The sequence below is a fragment of the Symsagittifera roscoffensis genome, chromosome 3 (genome assembly GCF_963678635.1).
Source record: "Symsagittifera roscoffensis chromosome 3, txSymRosc1.1, whole genome shotgun sequence".
Taxonomy (NCBI): Eukaryota; Metazoa; Xenacoelomorpha; order Acoela; family Convolutidae; genus Symsagittifera; species Symsagittifera roscoffensis.
In genome coordinates this window covers 76,581,703-76,595,782 of record NC_087064.1, presented here as the reverse complement: position 1 = coordinate 76,595,782, position 14,080 = coordinate 76,581,703, and the positions used below count along the sequence as shown (strand labels likewise).

Below are 14,080 nucleotides of genomic sequence, written 5' to 3'. Positions count from 1 at the left end.
AACATTTTGAACATGAATTTTAAAACGAAACTTTTTCTCGCCAAATGTCTTCGTAGACAAAAAAAAATAAAACGGGGAGAATTTTAGAGAAAATCAAGTTTTTCTTCAAAAACTTCGATGTGTTATTGTCGTATATCAATTTACGTGACCTTTAAAACAGTTTTTGAGTTTAGAGAAGGAAAATTGCTAGAATTCATTTCAATCAAGCTGAGACAAAAAAATTAACAAGAAGCCATGCAGGCAAAAAACTTGAATAGTTTTCTCGCTGCCCAGAATTGACTAATAAAATGTAAGAGCTATACAAAGCGAGATGAATGAAACAAAAGTTTTTATTTAAAAAAGCAAGAAACACTTTATTTGTCATTCACATAGAAAAATTTTAAATTCAAAATGTTCGATTACAATGAATGAAAAATCAGTTTTCCCTAATCGCTCATCGTTTCAGGCAAACACAAAGACTACAAAAATTGTTGAGAAGATAATCAAAAAATCATATCAAATTACTGCGCATGAACTCATGAATCACTTACAAATAACAACAAAAGCAATGTAATTAGTAGGGCATCACCCGCTCAGTATACATCGTTTAAAACTAAAATAAGGCTAACGCTGTGGAAACTACTAAATAGAAAAATTATGATGTTTTCTCTTCTATTTCCAGAGATGGCTTAGAATTTCATTTGAAGGTTTCAAAATAAACGTTCCGAGGTAAATACGAGCTAAAACGAGAGGAATTTACTAGAAGAAATATTAGGTAAACAAGACTTCTTGCATAGTCCTGAATGTTCCGACTGCCCTTTAATCCATATCGAATAGTTTTTGGGAAAGTAGGAAAGATAAATTTTGGACAGTAGGAAAAATCAATGGTAAAAATTTGAGTCGTACGAAGTTATTGCGACCAAATAGCTACCTCATTTCAATTTGGACTGATTTTGTTGTGCGGAATAATTCAACACCCATAAATATTTCGCGTTAATTTTTCAGACTTAGGGATAAAATCTTGAAAGCGCGCATAAATTAGTCCAGAGCATGGCCAAATTGGCATTTTTCAAACTCCAATAACTTTGCAAAAAATGATCGGAGGTATTTGTTTTAATTTGAGTTCAGGGAGTCGACATCTTCATTGGGATAAATTTTTTAAAAAAACTATAATTTCGATCACCGAAAACTGACTAAAAAACCTCAACAACCATAAAGGATCGGTTTTCTTCGAAAGTCGGACGAATAGCTTACACAGTTAAATCTGATACCCAATCAGATGAAAATGTTTGGCATTTTTGGCAGCATCAAGAAACTTGCATTAGATGAGCTTGAATGTACTGCCTAATTAGCAAGCACACACGAGCGCATTATTGTTGGTACATGAATTTATTACAAAAAATTTTTAGATTATCAGGAAAAATATAATCAGGCACAAAACTTTGCTGGCAAAAATCCATTACAAATTATGAGCTCTAACATCGCCTTTTCACGGTTTTTTTTTAATCGTTATTTTGCACCAAATGCATTTTGTCTTAATGAGTGAGATAGACGCTATGTTAGCCGTAATTACCTACAGCTGCAGAAAAATATCTAATTGAGCCCACACACAAGACCTAGAGATAGAAAACAAAAAGACTTTTTTGTGATTATCTTTCTAAATCTAAGCAAACAGCAGTGGTTTGTTGCTGCTATATTTTTGCTTTTCAGCAAGAAACAAAATGATTCAAGACAAGACTGCCCTTGTATCACGGCAAAATAGTATGTACTGCAAATGGTTTCAGATAATTTTGGTTGAAAAAAATTGATGATTCATAATTTTTGATTCCCAACAGCCATTATCAAATAACTTATTATTAAAACTTGAGTCGGAAAGGAAGTTAGTATGACCAAATTAGCTTGTCTCAACTCATTTAGGAACCATTTTAAGCGCCGTATAAATCACCATGGAAATATAATTCGCTCCACGCTTTCAGCATCGTATATGAAATATTCAAAAATCCACCCCGAAATTATATCTTCTTTACTTTTTTCCGAAGTTAGAACAAAAATGAAACTCTGCTGACAAATCAAATCATGAAAGAAAGAAAAGTATTGTTAAAAAAACTCCTTCAACTTTCTTCAAAAAGCTCCGTATAATCCAAACAATTAGTTTTTTAATACTAAAACTAATTGTAAATCATTCTTCGCGAATTATAAATGATATTTGAAGACCGCTATTTTTACGTATTACCGTTTACATCAAACAAAATCAAGTGCACTGGCCAGTAAATTATAATATATTCATTTTGTTGATTTAAATACTGAATGACATTAACGTAATTATAATACTTCAATTGACACACTCAAACAAAAAATGCTGAATTTGACACAATTATACTGAATTGTTAATACAAAAGCTCTTTCATCTGCTCCAAGTCGTGTCAATTAGATTACCTCAATTATATTTAGAATTATTTATCGGTTTGAAGGCTGGGCTGTTTCAAGCGAGCATTTAGCATCTAAGTTGAAACTACTCGTATTAAGGCGAAGCCCTGAATTTTCGACTTTCTGGCTGTTCCGGATACTGGAAGTTCCGACTTTCAAGTAACGTCGATGAGGAAGTTTTGGTTGAAAAAAAGCGATGAATCGATCAAAAAAATGTATAGAATTCCTGTTTTTACCTAATGCGATTTTGCCATTTTAAGTACAAAAAGATACAGTTTGCGTCTGCTAACAAATAATAACACCAAAATACAAAATCAACATATTTTTTTTGCTTCGCCGCTTACGCTAGAATATGACTTTTGAGCTCAGGGAATCCCTAATTTTCAGATTATTCTTCGTCATTTTAATTATTCTTCGTCAGGTTATTTTCTTTCGATCATTACTAAATTTTTCGTCATTTATAAGTCAAAAGTTGTCCGAGCACTATTACAAAAATTAACCGAACCGAGTACAATTATTCCAAAAACTTTAGTAAAAAACCAGACCGAGCATGGGAAAGAAACCAATTTTATGAGTGAAAAGTTTTAAATCTGTCATAAATAAACAAAACAAGACTGCTCGTATCAGGGCGAAGCTCTGCATGTTCCTACTGCTTTTTAAGATTTATGGAGCAGTAATAACATTAAAAAAATTAAATGTAAATAAAAAAAATTAAAATTTTTTTTTTTAAATCTGATTTTTTTTTCAAATCATCCCCCCACACATCATAATAAGTACTAAGTGATAGATTTTGCTCCTATTAACAAATCAATTTAGGCATATAAGCTTCCTTGAACCAATTTGGAACGATTTCTAGGACGGATTAACTCTCCGCTTACGCGTTAATAGCGCGAAATATATCGCGCGTTAATTGTCCCAAATTGGCCAAAATGACAATCTTTAAACCCCCGTAACTTTATCAAAAATGATAACAGGTGAAATATCTTTTCAAATTTAAGCTCAAGGCAACAATACCTTTCGAATGATATTAAAAAAATTCCGTCAAAAATGTCTAGTTAAAAAGTCGAAATTTGTCTGAAGAAAAAAAAAACCCACCCCGAGCACAAATATTCCGTTACTTTCGTATCGAAAGTCGGAACAATAGTAATAATAAATTGTTTCCAGTATAGGGCCATATTTATCAAAATTTTTAGAATTGACTCACGTTTTAAGACAATATTTGCAAAAATTGAAACTCAAATAATGCGTGGAATTCTCAAGCATTGAAAGAAACAGCTGAAAAACTGCCCGATGTCTGCAATGCATTCTGCAAAAAATTCAACAAGACTGCTCGTATCAGGGCGAAGCCCTGAATGTTCCGACTGCCTTTTAAGGTTTTATGGAGCAGTAATAACATTAAAAAATTAAACGTATTAAAATAAAATGAAAAAAAAATTTTTTCTAAAATTTGAAACTTTTTATGAAAATCATACCCCACACGCCATATAAAATAGAAAAAGATAGATTTCACTCCTTGTAACAAATCATTTATGGCAAAAAAGCTTCTTTCAACCATTTTGGAACGATTTTAAGGCGGATTAACTCTCCGCTTACGCGTTAATAGCGCGAAGTATATCGCGCGTTAATTGTCTCAAATTGGCCAAAATGACAATCTTTAAACCGCCATAACTTAACGAAAAACAATCACAAATGAAATATCTTTCAAATTTGAGCTCAGGGCAACAATACCTTTTGAATGATAAAAAAAATTCCGTTAAAAAAAGGCTAATTAAAAAGTCGAATTTTGTCTGAAGAAAAAAAACCCACCCCGAGCACAAATATTCTGTTACTTTCGTATCGAAAGTCGGAGCGAAAAAAAAGAATACTAATTTATGTGCAAAAAAATCAAGGCGCGGAAATTTGGGCAAAAAAAGCATATTTGGCATATAAAAAAATTTTCGCGCGTTTCTCTTTTGTCAAACTGCGGATATTTTTCAATCAATATTGTTTCTTATAGCTTTTCGAGCATCAGAATTTTAATTCAAAATTATCAACCTCAAAAAAATTGATGCATTTTTTCTGCGATTGCGAAAAAAATGCCGTTTGGACAAATAACCGAACTTTGGAGGATACTTGCCGCATACTTACTTCATGCTTAAGAAATCTGTAGCTTAGTCTATCATATTGCTCCAACTAATATATTTAATTTTGAAAATTTTCAGAAGACAAAATCAATCACATTAGCAATCAGGTCCAACCATTTAGCAAATTAGCCTGTTTTGATGCCTTGCAAGTCAAATTGCCTTTACCGATCCATGTTCGGGCTTGGAAATGAAGCGACTTAACGCAACAAAAAAATCTCAATCTCTTTTTCTGTCTCTTTCATTTTATTTCAGATACTCAAGTTTTGGTAAGGTATACTGTCCCCCACACTCCTTCACTGTCCCATTTTCTTAGTTCACTTGTATCGCCCGACGTGGAAAACCTAGTCAAATCCAATCAGACAAGGAAAAGTGTTTCATCGGAACTAACAGCGGAATAGGGAATCTTCTTCAGCGACAACAGGAATCAAAGTAATTTTAAAACTAGAAAGAAATACTTAGGTTGAATTAGGAAATCAGGCCGCCCACCGCACCACACTACGCAGAATTTTAGAAGAGATCGGTAAAGATAGTGAAGGATCCTTCTAAAAAGCATCTGTGTTAAAAACACTCAATAACGCAACTTTGTCTACCTTCCATCGTCTGCAAAGTAGAAGCTGTCATGAACTCTCACTTCCTGACAAACGTGTAAGTTGACCTGGCAGACTCTGGAACTCTCACATCCAATCCTTTTCTGCTTGGACGACCAACTTTGAACGCGGTACCTGGGTTGTTTAGGCCGCGATTTGTTACGAACTCGATACAATGGAAACAAGCTCATGCCCTTGCCCAGTAAACGACATCTACGAAAACACCTTCCCCCACTCAGCCAAAGATGAAAAAGTTCAAAGCCCACCGAGGACCTAAAATTAGGAGAATTACTCTAACTTTTCGAATAACTCACACCTCGAGGCCTATGGTGCCTAGGGCGGTTACTCCATACGTTTCCTAGACCATATGGAGTAGTAGGATTGTGTGAAGGACAGGCCAACCATGTACAATTTAACACAATAAACCACCGCTAAAAAGCTCTCGTTAATTTCAGAAACAGACAAAGTCAAAAACCGTTTAAATAAACAAAAACTTCATCAAACGACTTCCACTGGACACCGAAAAAATGTTAGCAATCATATCCAGCCATCCAGCGAAGCAGATTTTTGGTTTCATTGTATGTCAAATTTTTTGTAACGATACGTGATGAAGTATGATATTGAATGTCAGGATTCTGTAAGAAACACAAACTACTCTCGATCTCTCTCTCTCTTTGTGTGTGTGTGTGTGTGTGTGCGTGTGCGTGCGTGCGTGCGTGTGTGTGTGTGTGTTGTGTGTGTGTGTGTGTGTGTGTGTGTGTGTGTGTGTGTGTGTGTGTGTGTGTGTGTGTGTGTGTGTGTGTGTGTGTGTGTGTGTGTGTGTGTGTGTGTGTGTGTGTGTGTGTGTGTGTGTGTGTGTGTGTATTTGTCCCATGTTCTCAGATATTCAAAAATTGGTAAGGTTTATTACCCCTCACACTCCTTTGTTATCCCTTTTTCTTAGTTCGCTGGTATCTTCTAACTCAATTGGCCTCTAGATAACTAGTCTGGGACAGATCTGTTTCAAATGGTCAGTTACTGCAGTTCATTAAGCCAAAAACTTGGGCAGTCTGATTAAATTTAAGGTTTTCAGCTGTTTAGATCTACTATGAGAACGTTCAAGCACTTTCTATGATGCTCTTTGAGCCACGAACTCTCTATCGAGCCGGACAACGAAGCCACTTCACCAAAACTATTAAGACAATCATTAAACTGCATTGAAAAATTTTACCCTTAGCATTCCGAAATATGTAAATCATATCGTCTTCACATTAAACAGCTATTATGAAAAGTTGCAGGTAATTAATTCACATTTTTCTTGTGTGGCAATTCTAACAAAGAGGCAAATGTTTAAGTAGTAGTGTTATTGGAAGTTATTGTTCCGACTTTCGATACGAAAGTAACGGAATATTTGTGCTCGGGGTGGGTTTTTTTTTCAGACAAATTTCGACTTCTTAACTAGCCATTTTTGACGGAATTTTTTTATATCATTCGAAAGCTATTGTTGTCCTGAGCTCAAATTTGAAAAGATATTTCACCTGTGATCATTTTTCGTAAAGTTACGGGGGTTTAAAGATTGCCATTTTGGCCAATTTGGGACAATTAACGCGCGATATATTTCGCGTTATTAACGCGTAAGCGAAGAGTTAATCCGTCTTAGAAATCGTTCCAAATTGATTAAAAGAAGCCTATTTGCCATAATTGGTTTGTTACAAGGAGCAAAATCTATCCTTTTGTACTTTATATGGCGTGTGGGGGGAATGTTTTATTTCATTGAATTTTTAAATGTTATTACTGCTCCATAAACCTTAAAAGGCAGTCGGAACATTCAGGGCTTCGCCCTGATACGAGCAGTCTTGTTGGAAATATTGTTTTTTGAACGCCGTTTTAAAAAGTTTAGAATATCGATTAGATTATATGATCTGGATGAGCTATTTCAGACGTCAAATGAATCTGTTTTACTGCTTCAGTTCTATTGCAAAAGAGGAAAACACGATACTGGATGCAATATTTTTTATATGAATAACCGTTCCGCTACATTTCAAAAGTCGCAACTTAGGTCAAATGCTTCAACCCTGGAAACAAAAATTATGTCCTCCGACATAATTTGGTTATTATGCAATTGACTTGATATTCTTCTGTTGTTTCTTCATGTCTGAAAGCTATGTCAGCCAATCGGAGTTCATTGCTGAAAAACTTTAGATAACTAATTGTGAATTTCAGTCAGTTTTATAAGTTGATAGAAGGGTGAATGGGGTTAGTCGAGCATTCGGTCTTTTGAGCGTGAGTGAGCGTAGTAGCCCCTTTCTGTTGTTTTTAGCCAAATTCACAGCTCAGAGGAAACCGAAGGTCACAGCAGTGAAGTTGCTAGTGTCACTCTCATGTCACAGAGTTGAAGACTTCTGTCAAAAAAAACTAAATGGTCACTGGTCAAATTAATCTCTAGAAAACATGCAGCTCTTAGTAAGTCCATCGAACCTCTTGAATTAACATGTGAAAACATAAAAATGTACAAACTTGACAAGCAACTGAGATTTGGCAAGTTTTGCTCACGAGAACCAGAACAATAAAATTTTTAAAAACTGAACACTTGAAACTATTTTTGTTCATTCAGGCGCGTATACCAATTGAGTTTTAAATACCGTGCAGATCAAAATGATCGCAAAAAGAAGCGAAGTTATGTTTTTGAATACTGCCATTTCTAGTAAAATTATTCACGTTTTGCTCAGGTGCGTCGCAGCTGCGTATTGGATGGTTTAAATCTCCTACGTCTCAGTGAAACGCAGAGATTTAGTCTCCAAATCACTGAACATGATTTAAGACCAAAAAGTTATTCAAGTGATTGTTTTGATTTTATTGCAGAAATTATAGCTTGCCTATAACAACGATTAAAAAAGTTGTTACTTAATTTTATCTTGCATATCAAAAAGGAATAAAAAAATACCTATCGTTGTTGTTGTGCACAAAAGTGCATATCAAAAAAAATACCTATATCGTGATGGTGAATTTGTAGATGCAAGGAAGCAAGTGAGATGAGGTTTGCGCGGAACAACTCCACTAGCAGACCTCGATACCCAGCTGCTGCCAACCCCAGATACCAGTGAGTGTTTAAACAGCTGAAATCAAGAGAACACAAAACTTAAACTTTTTTGTGTTCAAAAATTCCTTGTTTTACTTTTTTGAATATGTTTTCAGGTAACTTTTTTTTCTAAATCAAAATTGTTAAACTATATATTTTTTTGATAAAAACTATTCAGAACAATATCTTTATTAGCTAAATACTTAAACATGGTTACAAATAAAAATAGAACAAATAGAACCAGGGGCGGTTCTAATATTTTATTGTGAGAGGGGGGGGGGGGGGGTGTTGACCAAATTGCGAGCTCTTCCAGAGCATTAAAAAGACTAAAAAGACCCTGTAATTAGTTAATATAGGTCGATCAAATTGATTTTCTGAGCTGTCCTAAAGCACTATGAAGACCCCCCTATTTTGACCAAATTTTGTGTGCCTGTGCCTTTTGTCGACCTTTTTAGGTTGACCAAATTGCGAGCTCTCCCAGAGCACTAAAAAGACCCTGTAATTAGTTAATATTGGCGCCAAAGGCGCCTTTACAAAACTTTTAGGGTCCATCGCCAAAAATAGTACAAAGGGGGAACTCTTTGGGTCGGCAAGGGTTCGAATCCCTGAAGAAAGGAAGGAAGCGCCACAAAAACTACGTGACTCAACCTACAGCGTCGTGATCAGTGCAACCAAGTTTTTGCTATTCATTTTTTTTTCGCGATTAAAAAATAAGGCGACTGTCGAAAAAGCAAAATTGCAATTGGCGCACAGAACTCAAATTCCAAAGAGTGGATTGAAGAAGTTTAAAAGGATAAAGTCACACTATGATGGAAGCCAGAGGCGGATCTAGGATTTTTTCGAGGAGGGGGCGGATTTTCAAAAAAAAAAATCGAAAAATTTGTCGTCCTTTTTTTAGGTCGACCAAATGATTTTCTGAGCACTCCTAAGTCGCTATAAAGACCCTATTTTGACCAAATTTTGGTGTGCGGCAGGCAAAATTTTGAAAAACGGCGTTTTTAAGCAACTTTTGGGAAATTTTGACCAAAAAAAAATCACGTTTTTTTGGCGCGCGTTCCCACCTCAAAATTAATATATATTGAAGCCAAAGGCGCCTTTAGAAAAATTTTAGGGTCCTTCGCCAAAAATGGATATTTCAAAATAGTACAAAGGGGGGACCCTTTGGGTCGGCAGGGGGCGCCACACCACCTCCTCCCCCCCCCCCCCCCCCAATCCCCTAAAGCCGCCCCTGATTAAAATATTGCTACCAGTGGATGCAGTCGTTTTTATCGATTTCTAAGAAGTTTTATGGTACAATTCAAACAGCTTTGAGCGGTTTTATTTAACGGTGAACGTTGTTCCGTTTCAGCTACCAACTGAGCAATGGGTCCAGTGTCAACGGACGCTTCCGAGCGCACCCCAGTGCAATGGGGAGATCAGAGGTGGCAGCCGCAGCAGCCACTCAGCCGATGCTCCTGATGAACAGAAGAAGATCGTGGCTGAGCAAAACAGTCTCCTGTCTTCTGTTCACACTTTATGTCTGCTTCGGAATGTTCACGGCAGCATTCGTTATCGGCAGTTTTCCACTCAGTAAGTTGATTTGCGATTAATTTACTGATTAGCTTAATTGATTGTAACATCTATCATTTTTAACTATTCTATTTGCTACTTAGTTTGATTCCAAATCATGATTAGCAATATTCAATAAAAAAATAATAGGCGAAAAAAAGACTGTCAAACTTTGACGGCGTATTGATTTTAACAACAATTTACTTACCACTATAATTACACTATTGTACTTAGCAAAAAACAAATACCCATCTCTGTAGTTAATTAATCCAAATATTAAGAATATAAGGAAATGTTAACTTTTTAAATGGCAGTTTTGATCTTCGTTTCAGGGGATTATCTGTTCAAGTCGACATTCGAACGATCTTACCAAAATTACGACACCAGTTTGCAACCCAGTTACCCCAGCTACATAGTCTACGTCATCATGTACATCTGGAACCTAGTATGGATTCTGTGGGTATTCTTATACGACTTGAATATATGCCAAAAATATATTTACTTTTTCCCACCAGTAACTGGATCACTAGTTGCAATCGAATTTTTGTTCGGAGTTTCGTTTTTGGCTCTTTCCATGGAACTCATGGATGCGAATCAACTCTATGGCAAACTATGGGCAGTAACTATGGCTCTTTTTGGCTTCACTTCGGCCTACTTGGCAGTCGGCTTTAAATTACAGCGTCAGAAAAACGTTTTGAAGCATAATTTCAACACTGCGTTTTGGCTGGTCAAAGTAGTCACACAAAATGGTCTCGGTGGCCTAATTTCGTTACTTCTAATGGAAACTTTGTTCACACTTCACAGTATTCTAACCGACAGTTTTTTCGGCTTTGCTTCGGCATTTTCAACAACAGTATTGTTAGCTGCACTCTCATTGGCTATCGTCTGCTACTTTGTAATCGACATCCTATTGGTCGAGAGCGTGACCCGATTTGTAGTGTTACCGTATTTGGCAGTCGCTTCAACCTTATCATGCACAGTTCTTTCGAAGAGTTCGTTTAATGCCTGGGAAAATGTAATTTTCTTAGTGGTTCTAGTTTGCACCTGCACAATTTTGACAGGAGTTAGAATACTCATTGGGTTTTTCCACGAGGGAAAATTTATCTCAATTCGTCTGTGAAAATTGCAGAAATTGTAATATATGTTTTCTTTTATAAATTAACTATTTAGTTCAAATTTAACTGTTGCAGTAAACTTGCCTCAATGATCAAAACCAAAAAAAATCCACACTTGGGTTTCAAGCAGTTGGGTTTCAAGCAGAAACGAACAGTGATTTTCTAGAGTTAAAGAATTACAAAAAAATTTATTTGTCAAGTTAAAAAGAAATTCCTCAATTTACAAAGCACGTAAATTTACGCCGTGACCTATTTCCCTTATAACTCTGGGAAAAAATAAACAATTACGATTATAACAGCAGGATTGTTTTGCTTAAAAAAAGGTAGAAATATTGAACAAAATTATTGTCTAGCAGATACGCCAGCGAAAACTTAATAGCCAACTACAATTGACCCATGGACACTTTACCTTAATTTCGATGAATGTTTGAGATCTTTTGCACCAAAGGCTGTTATTCAAAACAGTGTTCGATTCTCGGATTTTTCATATCACAAATTATTTCTAATTGAAAATCATGGATCTGAATCAACACCAAAAACGGTAAAGGAAGTATAACAGTGGATTCAGAGATGAGCCAAAAAAAATTGCAAACTAAAATTTGGAACAAAGCAAAAAGAAACAATAAAGCCATTAAAGACAAGTAAGATATAGCAAAACATAGTTCATAGTGATCTGTAATCCTCCATTTGACGCATTGAGGTGTCAAAGTGTAGTACGATAAACATTGCGATTCTTCAAGGTTTGTTTGGGTATTGATTATTCAGCTGATCGAATTAGGGCCTGCCAGTTTTCACCGAATTGGGTTTCACCGAATTAGGGCCTGCCAGTTTTAGGGCATGCCAGTTTTCAATGATACTTTATATTCAGCCGTCAAAGAAAAGTTTTTGCTCGGTGAAAATTTTTTTGAAAAATAGAAATGAGTTGAACGTTAAATGTATGTTAATCAATGAAAAATACGAAGAAGAAATCAAGATAGATACCAGAAAAGGGTTCATTTCATTGACAAAGAACTGTTTGATATCTGTTCTCGTCTCAGAAAGCAACAGTACAACAAGATTTGTTCCGGCGAACAAAACTGTTGAGCTTTTGAAGGTACGCCATTGCATAAAAGGAAAAATAAAACCACAAATGGGAGCGCGAGAGCGATACCACATTTTCAGGATAGTGTGCTTCTCACTTGAAAAAAAAACAGAAAATCACTGAGGAAAAAGAAGAGAAGACTACTGACAGATTGAAACCCAAAAACACTAAACACAAACTTCCCAGCGATAAAATTGGATGAAATCTTGACTGCATAACTTTTTCTTGTTAAATTGACTATGCTCAGTTCAGCATTACGAGAGCATTTGGACAATTGTAACAAACAGGGTGATCTTAGTTTTATTCGAAAAAATAAAATAATTTCAGGCTAATATTTTAATTTTTCTGAACAGACTCTTTTTGGTTGGAACTTTTAGTTTATTCTCAACAATGTTGCTTTTTTCAGATTTTTTTCATTGTATATTAGCATTCTAATTTTTATCGAACATAATCAGCAACAAAAAACTTTCAAAATTCATGCTTCAAAAAACGTGAGCGGCAACTTTGCGGCATCCGGTAAGTTAGAACCCCCTACATACAGCGCAATCTTGCAATTTTTGCAAGGTGGTTCAGCTAAGCAGACGAACGAAACTGATTAAGTTTTGAATGAGAAACAAAAAAGTTTGTTTAAGTTGCAAAATAAGCGGGCTCAAAAAAAAGAGACCATTAATTATCCACGGAGAGCCTTAGAAAAAAACACAAAATCGAATTTTCAAAGCAGGAGGTTTTGCGATGCTCACAAAGCCTCCAAACGGCACATACTCATTTTGCAATTTTTGTTTCAAAAAACATTCTTTTAAAACAATAGTCTTCTTTGCGATATCAACAAAAAATTGCAAGATGTTATGCATACCAGTGAATACTGAACGAGTAACTTGCAATATCCTCTGGATAGCTCTTAGCTCAAGTTATACAAACTTTCGTAATACTACGAAAGAAACTATAGTTGAAACGCTGCAACAAAAACGATATTCTTAAGAAACGGGTTACTTTTAGATCCATATTAAAAAACAGCCAAAATTTCTCTGTAATATCCGCAGAGAAACTTTAAAAAAATGAAATGAAGTAATTACAGAACAAAAAGGAAAACAAGAATTCCTAGCCGCTGTTCTCTCACAATTCCTTTTTTCAGAAAAAAAATTCACGTCAAACTGTAGCGGTAACAAAAAAAAAGACGATATTGAAACAGATTGAGGTTTTGAAAAGCGTTATTCCAGAACTACTTTAGACGTAAGCAAGATATCAAATATGGTCAAAAGCGCGTGTTTTACGAAAATATAATCTGAAACTTTTTTGTTTTACAAAACATGAGACCGCTAGATGAAAATTCAAAACTTTTCAAAATGGCAACTTTTAAGCACTTTCGTGATTTTACTGAAAACTAATATCAGTTTTTGACTGTCAGAGTTATTTTTAGAAAAAAAAAACAATTTATGCTTCCAATTAATTGATTTAAAACAGAGCATAGAAAATTACTTAACTGAATCGCTTTAGGAACCGATGACACTCATGTTTTCTGCGGAAACATCCATACTAACTGTATGAAACTCCCAAAAAAAATGTTTGCGAATGTTGTCGAAATTGTTCTCATTCAATTTTCAAAGAAAATCTAAGTAACAACCCGCCAACCAATCCAGTCGAAAAGTTGCATAAATATGGGGTACTTAGATTTTGCTACATACGTTAAGACGTCAAAAACATTAGTTACAGACCATTCAACGTTAATTACTGGCCTGAAAAAAATAGCAGTATGTTTGCAGATAAAATGACACTGGCAAAAAATCAATCAAAGTTCGAAACACAAAAAGACAGCAATGATCATGAAAAAAAAGATTTATAAAACACCTCATGAGTTACAGAAGCACGTCAAAGAATTGGGGAAATCATAGTATTATGAGTCTTATCATTTTTTTCATCAGCTAATTTCCAAAATACGTGCGTCATATCGTCACGACTAAAATTAGAGGCATTCGAAAACAAAAAAATTGAATAGTTAATGAAATTTATAATCTGACTACAAAAAAAACAGAGAGTATGCAAATTGTTATAGTTCGTGAAAAAAACGTTATTAAACGAAATTTGTCAGCTAGAAAAAAAAACATTCTTCCCAGCACAAATTAGGAAGAGATGCTAAACAAAACACAGGATTTTTTTTTCAATAC

The 14,080-nt window shown here is 35.2% G+C and overlaps 1 protein-coding gene across 1 annotated transcript; it reads left to right on the top strand.

Moving 5' to 3' along the window:
- The first annotated feature begins 7,718 nt into the window (after positions 1 to 7,718).
- LOC134842274 (uncharacterized) lies at positions 7,719 to 10,847 on the top strand. The gene is made up of 4 exons (XM_063858544.1): positions 7,719 to 7,824; positions 8,109 to 8,195; positions 9,523 to 9,743; positions 10,055 to 10,847. The coding sequence occupies exons 1-4, from the start codon at positions 7,751 to 7,753 to the stop codon at positions 10,840 to 10,842; spliced, it is 1,170 nt and encodes a 389-aa protein (XP_063714614.1). The 5' UTR covers positions 7,719 to 7,750; the 3' UTR covers positions 10,843 to 10,847.
- Positions 10,848 to 14,080: the final 3,233 nt, after the last annotated feature.

Excerpts from the sequence above, each read along its gene's own strand:
- LOC134842274 (XM_063858544.1), top strand. The coding sequence starts at position 7,751 with ATGATCGCAAAAAGAAGCGAAGTTATGTTTTTGAATACTGCCATTTCT. Across the intron at positions 7,825-8,108 it reads ATTATTCACGTTTTGCTCAG|ATGCAAGGAAGCAAGTGAGA; the intron begins GTGCGTCGCAGC and ends GTGAATTTGTAG. Across the intron at positions 8,196-9,522 it reads GCTGCCAACCCCAGATACCA|CTACCAACTGAGCAATGGGT; the intron begins GTGAGTGTTTAA and ends GTTCCGTTTCAG.